The sequence below is a fragment of the Ranitomeya variabilis genome, chromosome 3 (genome assembly GCF_051348905.1).
Source record: "Ranitomeya variabilis isolate aRanVar5 chromosome 3, aRanVar5.hap1, whole genome shotgun sequence".
Lineage (NCBI taxonomy): Eukaryota > Metazoa > Chordata > Amphibia > Anura > Dendrobatidae > Ranitomeya > Ranitomeya variabilis.
This window is the reverse complement of record NC_135234.1, coordinates 354,427,557-354,443,301: the sequence shown is the minus strand read 5'-3', so window position 1 is coordinate 354,443,301 and position 15,745 is coordinate 354,427,557. Positions and strand designations below refer to the sequence as shown.

The 15,745-nt window shown below is 43.2% G+C and overlaps 2 protein-coding genes across 2 annotated transcripts in view; one reads left to right on the top strand and one right to left on the bottom strand.

Annotated features, from left to right (window-relative positions):
* DNALI1 (dynein axonemal light intermediate chain 1) overlaps positions 1-13,408 on the top strand; it is a 48,117-nt gene extending 34,709 nt beyond the window's left edge. The window contains exons 6-7 of the mRNA XM_077295895.1: positions 3,925-4,089; positions 13,152-13,408. Coding sequence (XP_077152010.1) covers positions 3,925-4,089; positions 13,152-13,187 — 201 coding nt within the window. The 3' untranslated portion in view covers positions 13,188-13,408. The remainder of the gene's footprint in view (positions 1-3,924; positions 4,090-13,151) is intronic.
* Positions 13,409-14,999: 1,591 nt separating this feature from the next.
* GNL2 (G protein nucleolar 2) overlaps positions 15,000-15,745 on the bottom strand; it is an 88,873-nt gene continuing 88,127 nt past the window's right edge. The window contains exon 16 of the mRNA XM_077295892.1: positions 15,000-15,194. Within this exon, the coding sequence (XP_077152007.1) occupies positions 15,045-15,194 (150 nt within the window). The 3' untranslated portion in view covers positions 15,000-15,044. The remainder of the gene's footprint in view (positions 15,195-15,745) is intronic.

Below are 15,745 nucleotides of genomic sequence, written 5' to 3'. Positions count from 1 at the left end.
CCCCGACTCCAGAGAAAGCAATATTTGGCTATGGCACTAATCCCTGACTGCAGAGAACGCAATATTCAGCTATGGCGCTAATCCCTGACTCCAGATAATGCGATATTCAGCTATGGCGCCAAAGCCTTACACCAGAGAATGCAATATTCGGCTAGGCGCTAATCCCTGACTCCAGAAAACTTAATAATCGGCTATGGCGCCAAACCCTGTCACCAGAGAATGTAATATTCGGCTATGGCGCTAATCCCTGACACCAGAGAGTGCAATATTCGGCTATGGCGCTAATCCCTGACTCCAGAGAATGCAATATTCGGCTATGGCGCTAATCCCTGACACCAGAGAATGCAATATTCGGCTAGGCGCTAATCCCTGACACCAGAGAATGCAATATTCGGCTATGGCGCTAATCCCTGACACCAGAGAATGCAATATTCGGTTATGGCGCTAATCCCTGACACCAGAAAATGCAATATTCGGCTATGGCACCAAACCCTTACATTAGAGAACGCAATATTCGGCTATGGCGCTAATCCCTGAATCCAGAGAATGCAATATTTGGCTATGGCACTAATCCCGGACTCCAGAGAATGCAATATTCGGCTATGGCGCTAATCCCTGACACCAGAAAATGCAATATTCGGCTATGGCGCTAATCCCTGACTCCAGAGAATGCAATATTCGGCTATGGCACCAAACCCTTACAATAGAGAACGCAATATTCAGCTATGGCGCTAATCCCTGACACCAGAAAATGCAATATTCGGCTATGGCACCAAACCCTTACATTAAAGAACGCAATATTCGGCTATGGCGATAATCCCTGACACCAGAGAATGCAATATTCGGCTATGGCACCAAACCCTTACAATAGAGAACGCAATATTCAGCTATGGCGCTAATCCCTGACACCAGAAAATGCAATATTCGGCTATGGCACCAAACCCTTACATTAAAGAACGCAATATTCGGCTATGGCGATAATCCCTGACACCAGAGAATGCAATATTCGGCTATGGCGCTAATCCCTGACACCAGAGAATGCAATATTCGGCTATGGCGCTAATCCCTGACACCAGAGAATGCAATATCCGGCTATGGCGCTAATCCCTGACCGCAGAGAATGCAATATTCGGCTATGGTACCAAACCCTTACAATAGAGAACGCAATATTCAGCTATGGCGCTAATCCCTGACTCCAGATAATGCGATATTCAGCTATGGCGCCAAACCCTTACACCAGAGAATGCAATATTCGGCTAGGCGCTAATCCCTGACTCCAGAAAACTTAATAATCGGCTATGGCGCCAAACCCTGACACCAGAGAATGTAATATTCGGCTATGGCGCTAATCCCTGACACCAAAGAATGCAATATTCGGCTATGGCGCTAATCCCTGACACCAGAGAATGCAATATTCGGCTATGGCGCTAATCCCTGACACCAGAGAATGCAATATTCGGCTAGGCGCTAATCCCTGACACCAGAGAATGCAATATTCGGCTATGGCGCTAATCCCTGACACCAGAGAATGCAATATTCGGCTATGGCGCTAATCCCTGACTGCAGAGAATGCAATATTCGGCTATGGCGCTAATCCCCGACTCCAGAGAAAGCAATATTTGGCTATGCCACTAATCCCTGACACCAGAGAATGCAATATTCGGCTAGGCGCTAATCCCTGACTCCAGAAAATGTAATATTCGGCTATGGCGCTAATCCCTGACTCCAGAGAACGCAATATTCGGCTATGGCGCTAATCCCTGACTCCAGAGAATGCGATATTCGGCTATGGCGCTAATCCCTAACTCCAGAGAATGCAATATTCGGCTATGGCGCTAATCCTTGGCTCCAGAGAACGCAATATTCGGCTAGGCGCTAATCTCTGACACCAGAGAATGCGATATTCGGCTATGGCGCTAATCCCTGACTCCAGAGAACCCAGTATTCAGCTATGGCGCTAATCCCTGACTCCAGAGAATGCAATATTCGGCTAGGCGCTAATCCCTGACACCAGAGAACGCAATATTCGGCTATGGCGCTAATCCCTGACACCAGAGAATGCGATATTCGGCTATGGCGCTAATCCCTGACTCCAGAGAACCCAATATTCGTTTATGGTGCGTAGAAGGAATGATCAGCTGTCACCGTGTAACAAACAAAGCAGTTTCTCACCCCCTTCGGCGTTGGGCCACTACTATGTCTAATCTTTCTGGTTAAGTGCTGTGAATCTCTGCAAGTAAAGCCCGGATCTGGACTATTAACTTCTTCAGCCATGGCTAATACACAATGAAATTGCTTTCTCTATGCTGTAAAACGGTTTCATTTCTCAGCGGTGACTTCATAGCTTTAGCATAGTTTGGTCATTGCATTAAAGATGATTTCACTTTTTTCCAACAGATTTTATACTTGAATCTCTAATTTCATGGTCGACAAACTTGGATTTTAATCACATTATCAAAGTTTTCTAAATATGAGACAGGACTGGAACAGCTTTTTCGAAAATTGCCCAGCAGTTCTAAACAAATTGCATCCCGGATAGACGGGTGTGGGAGTTTCTTGCTTCCCTGCCGCTAACACATCATTGACTAATATGATTTCAAAGAAAGAAATGACATTAACTGTCTGCTAGAGAGGAACAATGACAGCCTCCGTCTCCGTGAACGTTCATTTTCCTATTAGCCGCATAATACCATTAAAGTGTAATATCCAGAAATCAGGTCTGAGCAAATGTGGAGAGAAAGCATTCAGGCGTCTCGTCAGGCACACGTAGCGTGCGCCACCTGGCATTTTCTATTTTACATAACATCGTACATACGAATAATAGAAAAAATCCATCTGAAAATGCTGGTCAATGCTATGGAAAAGTAAAGGTGGATTATCATTTATCACAATGACCGCCGATTGTCCTGATTCTAGCGTACACTCAGTAACAACAGTGAGTTGTATAAGGTGTATTCACGCAGAACGTTCATATTGCATTTTTTGCACATTTTAAAAAAGCAATGCAAAAAACATCATGTGGTCAATGTGTGAATGAACCCTTAAGGGGTTAATTCCAACTTCTGTCTTCATGAGTCCACAGCTTCCCAGCCTCTTAGCAGACAGCTCAGGCTACCAGCATGGTTGCACGCCTGACCCACTTCTATATGAGGCAGCATAGACAGCGCAATGGCTCTGAAGCCAGACAGAATCTATACCTAGAGGCTTGCTCCATCGATCAGGTCAGCTGCAGAGCAGCGCTTACAAACTCACTCTATATGAGGCAGCTTGGCAGTATAGGTAGCACAGTGGCACTGAAGCTGGCCAGGATCTAGCGGCTTGCTCCATCGATCAGGTCAGCTTCAGAGCAGCGCTTACAAAGTCACTCTATGAGGCAGCTTGGCAGTATAGGTAGCACAGTGGCGCTGATGCCGGCCAGGATCAAGAGCTAACAGGGCACTCCAATGATCAGATCAGCTTCAGAGCAGCGCTTACAAACTCACTCTATATGAGGCCGCTTGGCAGTATAGGTAGCACAGTGGCACTGAAGCTGGCCAAGATCTAGACCTAACCTCAGAGCAGCATTAAAAAGCTCACTATGAACAAGCATGTTTGGACATCCTGTGGTGGCCGGTCGCCTTACCATTAATCAGTAAATGATAAAAATAAAAAAGGTATTGGGAGAATGGAGCATAATATTAGTAATCAGTAAACTAAAAAGTTGCTTGTCCATCCAACAACTGTCATGTGGAACTTTATTGACTGCAATTTCTAGAAATGTTACCGTGACTATCCTATGGTCCTTCCCTCTCCCCAACACCGCAGACTGTTTTTAGTGAGTAACTCCATTGAGGAAAGGAAGTAAGTGCTGCCATTGCCTTATATTATACATTACCTTCCATTTTGCCAGAAATAATTTTTGCACTTTTGATTTATGGTCTACAGATTGCAGAATTGGAGCAGGAGAAAAAAGATTTTGAAAGACTGGTTAATGAACAGAAAGCCAAGTGTGAAGCCATTGAAAAACGGGAAGCAGAGAGGCGGCAAGTGGAAGAGAAGAAGCATGCGGAGGAAATACAGTTCCTGAAGCGAACCAACCAGCAGCTGAAGGTAAGATTTTGTCTCGGCATTAGAAGAATACGGTTTGATACATAGAGTGATTTCTCCAGGAAACACGATTTAAGATTACTGTTTAAGACAGGGGACCCCAAAATGCAGCTCGAGAACCACATGTGGCTCGCAGATGTGTGCTAGCTCGGTGCATTAGCGCCAGATGTAGCATATCGCTGTTACGAGCAGGCCTCTAGATGGTGACTTGTGTGTGTAGCCCTGCACAGAGGAGCAGATCTGAACGGGGGTAAGATGGGAAACCCTGGAGCTTGGCATACTGCCTTAGCTTTCAGTTGAAAAGCTTTGGCTGACATTATACCGGTAATAGGGGGCTCTGGATGTCACTACTACGAGTGGGGCAGGATCCTCTTTCATAGTTGAATGTGGCCCTCGAGGTCAGAAAGGTTGGGGACCTGTGGTTTAAGACACATAGTGGCATGGGAGGCGATAAACCTATTCGAGACTTAGATTAGCCCAAGCAATGAAGCGCTCTCTTAGTAGTCATGGGTTCACATATGAACAAACTGTGGTGGTTATAGCTTAATTAATGGCGGCGACTGACTCCTCTACTGTGCAGGTGCTGATTTCTAGTCAAAGCGGAAATAGCAGAAGTTGCTTGATCCCAAAATTTCATTCAGCTGAAAATGGTCATTGTGGTCATCATCCGCTGCCCTCTATGCTACAGCAAGGGCCGGCCGGGCCAGGCCACTACAATGGAGCAGCACTGTTAAGTAATCATGTTGTCATTTCCTAAAAAGTGACTTCTGAGTGGACCAGCCAATAATTAATTTTTATATTTTGCCTAGTCATTAACAGCTTGGGAGAAGGAAACAACAGAACATGCAGAATTAAAGTTCTCAAAGTAATATACATATAGCATGTCATCAGAAAATTACCGTACCTATTGTTTAAATCAAGTTATTCTGTTTGGAAAAAATGATTCAGATTTTGTTTTGGTACTTTTCTATTTTACGGTCTATGCTAAAAAAAAAAATCTTGAAATTTTGTTCCCGATCTGGATTCCAGTCCATTTTATTAAATACACAGACATATCGCTACAGCTGTTTCACATGCAGTCACATGTAACTGTAACATCCTGCGATCATGAACAGTTAAAGAGGTTTTCCCCTACTAATTTCACCCCTTTCATGTGTCCTAACTCTTGTCTAATCACTGCGCAACAAATTTCAGGGAAGTTCTTGTTCCCTGAGAAAATGTTATTGTATCTTATAGATTTTGATATGCTGAACACAAATATGTGCTCCAAAAGTCTGTATCACGTAAGGTTTTTAAGAAACAACAGTTTATAGTCTACATTATGACGTCTGAGACACTACATATATGTGCATCGATGTCAGTAGCAAAAGCAATTGTTCGAAAGTGTTTTGCAGACGACTTTCATTTATAATCAGTGTCAGATGCTTCTCGAATAAGATTCCAGCAATAGTCAGCCAGCATTGACGGACTCTACTTTCCCGGGTACCTTTTCTCCATCAGCGCAATGTCTTTGTGAAATCTTTCAACGTGTTCATCGCTAACGGCACCAAGATTGGCTGGAAAAAAGTCCAATGGAGAATGTAGAAAATGCATTTTTAGTGACATATTGTATTTCATCAAATGATATGCTGTGAGCATGTTGTCCACGAGTTGTTCAAAGTTCGGTGCCCTGCTGTTGCCAAGGAAGTTGAAGGTCACATCTTTAAAGGCTCTCCATGCCACTTGTTCAGCACCTTGCAAAAGACCATCAAATCTACTGTCATTCATTATATCTCCAATCTGTGGGCCGATAAAAATACCTTCTTTAATCTCTGCGTCACTTATTCTGTCGCAAGTAAGAAAAGGCTTCCGATTCTTTGTTCATTGCTTTGACAAAATTCTTCATAAGCCCAAGTTTAATATGCAAAGGAGGGAGAAATAGCTTTGCTGGATCAACCAAAGGATTATGTTCAACATTCTTCTGTCTAGCAACCAGGTTTTCGCAGAGTGACCAATCCTTTATGAAATAGTGCATTTCTTGTGCACGACTGTCTCACTCACAAATAAAACAACAATACTTGGTATATCCAAGCTGCAGTCTAAGAAGAAGTGCAACAACTTTTAGATCACCACATATGTTCCAGTTATAATTTCTATAATTAATGTGGGTCAACCGTAACTCCATATTCTCATACGTTTCTTTCATGTTTACGGCATGTCCAATAGATATAGAAGGATAGATATTTCCGTTGTTAAGTAAAAAAGCCTTCAGACTTAAAACTGACTAGTAGTGATGAGCGAATATACGCGTTACTCGAGATTTCCCGAGCACGCTTGGGTGACCTCCGAGTATTTTTTTTAGTGCTCGGAGATTTAGTTTCCCTCACCTCAGCTGAATGATTTACAGCTATTAGCCAGCTTGATTACATGTGGGGATTCCCTAGCAACCAGGCAACCCCCACATGTACTTATGCTGGCTAACAGATGTAAATCATTCAGCTGCGGCGATGAAAACTAAATCTCCGAGCACTAAAAAATACTCGGAGGTCACCCAAGCATGCTCGGGAAATCTTAAGTAACGATTATATTCGCTCATCACTACTGACGAGTCAATGAACAGTCACCATTCTTTCAGGTCATGTTCGCATCCAAGAGCACCAAACAAATCCCAAGACATCGTTGAAAAAGGTTAAACTGTCGACATGGTTGAAAAATTGATTAAGGTCTTGTTCCTGGTAATAAGAGATTCCGTTCTTGTAGCCTTGATCTCAATAATTCTGCCTGCCTCTTTGACAATTTCAAATCTCTGACCAAGTCACTCAGATCAGCGTGACTGAACAGATGTGGATTAGATATAGAAGGCTCAAAGTCTGGGTCTGCAGCAGTTTCATTTTCCACTGACATTGTTAGTTCATCTTCGTCGTCCTCCGTTGTCCATACGTTGGGCGGCTTTGGAACACGAAGACTTTCATCGTGTGGCACTGGTCTTATGGCCAAAGGAAGATTAGGATATTCTATTGATGTCTTGTTCTTTGCTGAATATCCTATTACATTTGTAAGGTAGAAGTAGCAATCTGTTACATGATCTCTCTGCTCTCTCCATATCATTGGGACAGTGAATGGCTTTGAAGGTCGTGATCCATTCAGCCATGCTCTAAGGGTACTGTCACACTATACGATTTACCAACGATCACGACCTGCGATACGACCTGGCCGTGATCGTTGGTAAGTGGTTGTGTGGTCGCTGGGGAGCTGTCACACAGTCAGCTCTCCAGCGACCAACGATGCCGAGGTCCCCGGGTAACCAGGGTAAACATTGGGTTACTAAGCGCAGGGCCGTGCTTAGTAACCCGATGTTTACCAGCGTAAAAGTAAAAAAAAACAAACAGTACATACTCACATTCCGGTGTCTGTCCCCCGGCGTTCTGCTTCTCCGCACTGTGTCTACGCCAGCTGGAAAGCACAGCGGTGACGTCACCGAGTCACCGCTGTGCTCGCTTTCCGGCTGGCCGGTGCTCACAGTGCAGAGAAGCAGAACGCCGGGGGACAGACACCGGAATGTGAGTATGTACTGTTTGGTTTTTTTTACTTTTACGCTTGTAACCACGGTAAACATCGGGTTACTAAGCGCGGCCCTGTGCTTAGTTACCCGATGTTTACCCTGGTTACAAGCGAACGCATCGCTGGATCGGTGTCACACACAACGATCCAGCGATGACAGCGGGAGATCCAGCGACGAAAGAAAGTTCCAAACGATCTGCTACGACGTACGATTCTCAGCAGGGTCCCTGATCGCTGCTGCGTGTCAGACACTGCGATATCGTATGGATATCGCTGGAACGTCACGGATCGTACCGTCGTAGCGATCAAAGTGCCACTGTGTGACAGTACCCTAAGGGTATGTGCACACGTTGTGGATTTTGCTGTGGATTTGGAGCGGATTTGACGCTGACGATCTGCAGCAGTTTTCCATGAGGTGTGCAGTACCATGTAAACCTATGGAAAACAAAATCCGCAGTGCACATGCTGCGGAAAAAAACGCACGGAAACACAGCAGTTTATATTCCGCAGCATGTCAATTCTTTGTGCGGATTCCGCAGCGGTTTACACCTCAATAGGAATCCACAGGTGGAATCCGAGGTAAATCCGAAGTGCGGTTTACCTGCGGATTTACCAAAATCAGTACACGGAAAAATCTGCACACCTTTCTGCAGCGTGTGCACATAGCCTAAGGCTTCTAGAACAAGATGCACAGCATATATGAGGTGCCCACTGTTTGTCCTGATCTCCAATTGACCATTCAAAGTATAGTTCATATGCTTTCTTAACAAGTGGAGTCATTTTCTTCTTTTTTGCTTTCATTGTATGTTCTCCGCATATGTAGCAGAAATTGTCACTTCTGTTGAGACACTGACGTGACATTTTGAAATAAATCTTCAGTTTTTACAATGAAAAGTATTCAGGTGAATCGCATATATGATAGTAACTAGATGGAGGCCCGATGCTATCGCATCGGGAGGGCAGTTATATCACGATTGAGAATCTTTTTTGCTAGGTTTACTAAATGCTAATACTGACCTGCCATTATGATTCTCCAGGTCATTACAAGTTCATAGACACCAAACATGTCTAGGTTATTTTTTATCTAAGTGGTGAAAAAAAATTCAAAGCTTTGCTAAAAAAAAAAAAAGCGCCATTTTCTGATACCCGTAGCCTCTCCATTTTTCGTGTTCTGGGGTCGTGTGAGAACTTATTTTTTGCGTGCCGAGCTGATGTTTGTAATGATACCACATTTGTGCAGATACGTTCTTTTGATCGCCCGTTATTGCATTTTAATGCAATGTTGCAGCGACCAAAAAAACGTAATTCTGGCGTTTCGAATTTGTTTCTCGCTACGCTGTTTAGCGATCAGGTTAATGCTTTTTTTTTTTGTTGATGTATCGCTGCGTTCAGAATCGCCCGATTTCAAATTTGTGTAGATTAGATGATTTTTATTGTTTTATTTTGGATGGGGCGAAAGGGGGGTGATTTAAACTTTCATATTTTTTTAATTTTTTTCATATTTTTAAAACTTTTTTTTTTTACTTTTGCCATGCTTCAATAGCCTCCATGGGAGGCTAGAAGCTGGCACCACTCGATCGGCTCAGCTATATAGCAGCAATCAGATTGCTGCTATGTAGCTGAATTGCAGGTGTGCTGTGAGCGCCGACCACAGGGGGGCGCTCACAGCAGGCCGGCATTAGTAACCATAGAGGTCTCAAGGACCTCTATGGTTACCATCCTGATGCATCGCCGACCCCCGATCATGTGACGGGGGTCAGCGATGCGCTCATTTCCGGCCGGAAGCGCAGGTTAAATGCCGCTGTCTGCGTTTGACAGCGGCATTTAACAGGTTAATAGCGGCGGGTGAATCGTGATTTCACCTGCCGCTATTGCGCGCACATGTCAGCTGTACAAAACAGCTGACATGTCGCGACTTTGATGTGGGCTCACCGCCGGAGCCCACATCAAAGGGGGAGACACGACATGCGCTATAATAGTACGGCGCATGTCGTGAAGGGGTTAAAAGCAGTCAGTGAAATATTTTACCTCACAAAATGAATCCTCTGTGATCCCCTGCTGTAATGTCAGTATTGTCTTTTGATTCCTCCCCTGCCCAGGAGATGTGGTATGCTCCGTACACGGTCAGCTGAATGATTCACTGCGCCTGCGCGGAATTTGCATAGTAAGTGCTTGCATATGTGTAGATCAGCGATTTATGTTATTTCATTGGAAAATGCAGAATATACCGTTTCAGAAAGTTCATACGGGTTTTTAAAATTATAGCAGGATATTATAATGTTTCGTATCATTTCTCAAAAACCTTACGTGATAGGAAAAATCTGAAGTAATTTCTGAAATCAGCATGAAAAAAAAATCTATCAGGAACAGTCAAAATTGTCCGAGGGACAAAACCTGGGTAACTCCGTGTATCAATGTTCTAATGACCTGCCCTGCTCCTGTAAGCTCATCTCTGTGTGGGTGATAGTTTTCTGTGTGTTTTTGGCTGTTACTTCCGGTCGGGAAACCAGAATTGAAGGAACGGAGTAGCGCCCATCATTGGTGGGGGAAGCACTACCTCAGTGACAGAGGCCGGAGCACAGATGCTCAGCTCAGACTTCACTCTCTTCCTCTGCCTGTATCCTGCCGAGGCTTTGGAGCGCCATTCCTTTTAACTGACAAGCACTGCAATGTGCTTCTGTTCATTCGAATCAATAAAAAGCTGGAAGGAAAAGTGAAGGCGCAATAGGGTCTTATCTGGGTATTAAGAGATACCTCTAATCAGATTTTACTCACCAGATAGAGCCCAAACACAGGTGCATAGAAATATTAGCTGCTGCAGATCCACCGGTCTCCTCATGACCAGCCAGACTTTAAAGAAAAAAAAAGATAAAAAGGTGGATTAACTCCGCGCTGCTTGAAAGATAGAAGTCCAAATGGATATTCAGATGAAAAAGTGGCGTTATTCAGCGCGTTTCGGAGTACTATGACTCCATCAGGAAACCACAAAAGGTATACACTTTTGTGGTTTCCTGATGGAGTCATAGTACTTCGAAACGTGCTGAATAAAGCCACTTTTTCATATGAATATCCATTTGGACTTCTATCTTTCAAGCAGCGCGGAGTTAATCCACCTTTTTATCCCTTTTTTTTTTTACTCGGTTCATTAGAAAGCATATCACAGTGCTTGTCAGCTGAAGGGACTGCGCCCTATGGAGAATAAGAACAAGATTAAGGATGCCAGAGCGATGATTAAGGATATGGGCACATCAAATCCTCGTGCTTTCTACAGCGGGCAGGAGGCCGGGTAATGTGCATTGTTGGACTAAATATCATAGGAGCAATATTCACAAATACCTGAAACCAAGAATAAAGCCAACTTATTCCAGTAATCGGGAAACAGGCCAGTGCAACACCTTTCATCTTTAGCTTATAATTTGGCAATGGTGGGATTTTAAGTCAACTCAGGACATAGCCCAACATAATAAAGAAAGCTGTGCTGCATTTATACACAGATTTACTTGTGTTTTCTATAAGAATCAGACAAAAGAAAAAAAAAAAGCACAATCTGGTTATCATCACTTCAGATGTTTCTTACAGTCCTTCTGCCAGTGACAAGTACCGAGTGAAGATAACGGCAAGCCCATCGCCACTGGTTTACATGGATTCATACAATTGTTTGCGAGTTTCCATTGCAATGAGAGGCTGATGCCTTTTGTACAGCTGGATGTGCTGATGATAATTTTAATGTCAGCATAAAAGATGGGATCAGTTTTCAAATCAGCACGTCATTGCTCCATCACTGGACAGATTTACCCCGGGCAACAATTGTCAATGAACTGTGTATTTAGACAATTATCGCGCCGTGTAAGGGCCTTTTAGGAACTAAAGGTCAGAGTAGTATTGTCCGGTCCAAAACCATAAGTCTGCAGTCACACTGTATGACTGCTGACTTATGACTTCCCCCGGACAACCCCTTTAAGCCTTTCCTGGAATAGGACATATTACATCCTATCTTGAGTCCCAATGTAAAGAACATCCTCAGGAGCAGAGTCTGCACCATACCTGGCAGGCACCATTGCATCGCCGGGATCTGCCTGTAACAGCAGCGACCAGAGCTTGTCCCAAACAGTGTAAATGTTATTCTCAATTAATAGTGGCATTTGAATGACAATTGCTGGTGCCAAGGGGTGCCACGACTGCACCCACCTGCTGGGTTTCCTAGGGGAACGTCGTTTTCGCTATATTTAAAAATAATTTTGATTATTTGCCTCCTTCCACCCCTCCCCCCCAACATTAAAAACAAAATATTTAGTACCCATGAAAGTCAGATTTAGAAAAATAGAACATTAAGGTGTGCAGTGAAATGCGTAAAGAGAATCAATTGCGGCTTTTCAAAAAGTCAAAACGCAGTTTTATTCCAGTACCCTCGAGTGAGCGATTTTATGTAAACCAGCAAATTTGGCACATTTTTCGCACCACTTTGTGATGAACAACTCGGCTCTAAAGGTGCAAAACAGGTCAAAGAAAAATTAAGAGTATTTTTGACCCTGCGCAAAATTCATGAACCGCACGTGCATTTTGAAAAATAATTGACAAAATATGGCAAGTAGTACCATAAGACAAAAAAAATGCATATGCTGAATCTGGACCATAAAGGCTGATTCATAGTTTGCTTTATTTTTAAGCAACTTTTCTTGGTCTTGCTAGGTTCTTTTTTTTGCACCAAATTCTTCAATTAAAGACACGCTTTCTGTCTTTTCTTGTTTGTGCCTTTTTGTAGTCTTTAAATGCACAAAAATAAAATTACACACAATGAAGCCAAGTAAAAAAGGCCGCAAATTAAGTAATGAATAAAGAGCAAATCGAAAAGTTTATTTGCAAGTGTTTGCAGAAGAAATGTGCAACACTCACCGGATTGCTGTTAACCGGGGGGGTGAGCAGGTACACAGCGGAATGCGGGGAACACAGACGGACGACGGCCGTTTCACGTGCTTGACACTTCAACGAGTCCTGCCCACACCCCCGGTCTCCTTGCCCTCATTTTGGATGGCACAATAAAGGACTCTGGTTAACAGCAATCCGGTGAGTGCTGCACATTTTTTCTGGAAAAACTTGCGTATGTACCCGTTTTTTCATGTGAGCATCGCATACCGGCTGCATGGAACCAACTTGTTTCAGTTTCTAAGGATCGTTTGTATTTATATTCAGGGTTAGACATTGGTGCCGTTCACTTATGGACTCTCTGTCGCTAAAAGTTTCTATTTGCACCTTTTTTCTGAAAGACAATAGTTAATCGGGGGCTTAGGTTATTTCGCACATTACCGGGTCTGGGCTGTATTCATTTAGAAGTAGAAATGGCCCCTTAAATTGGGAAACATAACTGAAAAGAGTCTTCAAAATATTCACCGAATCTGCACTGTCTGGATAAGGTCTAGAAGGCATCTGGCGGCATTGCTACCTACCGAGGAAGACTACTCAACTTGTTGTTCATCCATGCACTCTGGCATTTTATTGAATGACTGAAATAATGCTTTATATTGCAGGCACAGCTCGAAGGAATTATTGCGCCCAAGAAGTAACATCTGTTGACGGGATGTCTGCAGTCTGGAGTCTATGCGAGTGCTAATGCCAAGAAACTAATATTTTTACCTCTGGGACACATTCCTAATTAAAATTGCCTTTTATATATTAAAACTCCCTCGGACATGAAGAATGTTACGATGTCGCTCATTCTATAATGAAACACCTCAATATATTTAATATCCAAGTTCTTTTGATGATAAAATTGTTCTAACCCCTTTCCAAGTCTTATTGTGTTTTGTGGGTTGTTAATAGGGATTCACGGATGACAGTTTGCGCTGGACAGAGTTTAATATGCATTTCTGGCCCTTCAAGTGATCCAGTCTAAAGTGATCTCCACACTACCATAGTTCACAGTCCATGATGGCTTGAATTAGCTGGAGAATGTGACTTATGGAGCCGACTTCCCACGCTGTGGATTTGTGGTGCACGTTACAGGAATTTTTCTGCTACATATTTACTATAGCTTCATTCTTCAAAGAGGTGAAATCCGCTGTAAAAAGAAAAATAAACTACTGTACATATACAAGATAAACATGCATGCTAGGTATATCGCGCAGGTTAGGTCAGAGACCCATTCATTGGGGAGGGGGTTTAACTATTGTTGTACACTCTCTGGGGGTCTAACTATTGGTCTAAATTGCCAGTATCCGATTCAGTTGCTGCAGTGGACGATGACCATCTGCTCTGCTCTGGCAGCTAAAGAGAAGCATTCCAAAATAATAGATTGCGCTCCGATATTTGTTAAAATGCAGGAGAAATTTTGGTCCTAGTGTTAGGATCTATCTCAAGATGGGATCTGTCACAAGCTGATCTTAATGGAGAAGTGGGTTATTTTCTTCATTCTTATGAGAGTTTAGTAAATTGCGGAGCCTTCTTTTACGAGTTTTCAGAGTTCTATAAAAGTGAATGGAGAGAGCCGTACATATGCAGCCAGCTCTCCATTCCTTCACGTGGTTGTGTCCCTATTCATTGGATACCCCATAATCGCACAAGAGACGAATACCCCTAAATCACTCATTTAGTAAAGTTGAAAAAGGATGAAAATGACACTTCGATGTTGTCTTAGTAGTTAGTCTACTTGTGCCCACTAATTAAAGTCACGGTGATGCCTTCATCTATAAAAGTGGTCATCCTAGTGAAAGGCTCTGTTACGTTAGTCAACGATCACACATCCGTGTGTTGGAGAACAAATGGCGATGCAGGCTGGCCGAGGATCTCCAAACTCAAACTTGGCGGATTCATATATGCCTATGAGGCTGCTGAGCTCAGGACAGGGGACCAGCTCCTGTCTGTAAATCACAGACCATGACACATGGATGTGTGACTACAGCCTTAAAGTACATTTAGAAGACATCTATGATAGCATAGTCAAAACTTAAAGAACATTGTTGGTGAAACGAATAGGAATACATTTGTATGGTGTGAAAATGATCCATTGTGCAACGTCCCTTGTAAACTAAGCAGACCTCATGCTGTTCGCTGCACTGTTGCTCTCAGTATTGTAAGGAGCTGCATACATCCACTGTGCTCTACATTTATGTAGGACCCTCCCATGAGACAGACAATACAATCGTTACGTGTTCCATTGGAAACATTTTGTGCCCTCCTAAACGCCCTGCATTGAAAATAACATTGCATCCCGGTTGCACATACGGAGCTGTATATGAAGGGGTGAACATGGCCTAATATTACTGCAAGGTTATAAGAAATGTAGAGACCTGATTGGCAGGTACAACAAATCCACCACTTCTAGTATACATCTGGTACATTTAAGCCGTATTCCAGAGAAAAGACGAATATCCAGAGGCTGGAAAAAAAAGTCAGACCTTTATTGATATTGACACAACAAATAATTAATGTTTCTGCTTTGATTGTTTTTGTCTGACATTTTTGTTTTGAGGGTTCACTTTCTTTTTGTTGCGGTTCTTGTTTTTGACGTTGTGAGTTTCGTAGTACCGCACGCCCACTTTCTTTGAATGTTGCTGTCTTTCCATCCGCCTTCTCTGCAAAAAAAAAAAAAGAATATAAAATTAGGAGGACCAGAACACAGACTGTTCTGCGCTACACCAACATGTGTGTTGATCTTCAGTACACTGTAGTGCCCTACTGCTTTATAAAAAGGCATAATGCCCAAGTGTGTATTGTATATGTTATTATATAGTGTGACATACAAATAAGGGCGCATTCAGCTGTTCGTGCAAATTGGACCACAATGCACAGACGGGCCCACGGCTCTCCTGACCAGAGCGTGACATCTTCTGAGAAATATAAGAACCTATCACACTCGGGAGCCTGTTGTCAGTCAGTGCATTGCAGTCCAACCTCTGATCAATCAGCACAGTCGTGTGAATGCGCCCTAAAAGTGAGAACGGTGACAATATACAACAGAGTAGTGAACCAAATGGCTAAGATTCCCATTTACTGTGTGCGTCAAGTGTTTAAAAAGGTCTTTTGAAAGGTGTTACAGAATCCCCCAGCACCCAGAATATGTTGGGCCGTTATATATATGTATAATAGGTTCCATGTGAGATGCATCAGTCCACAGGCTGCGCTC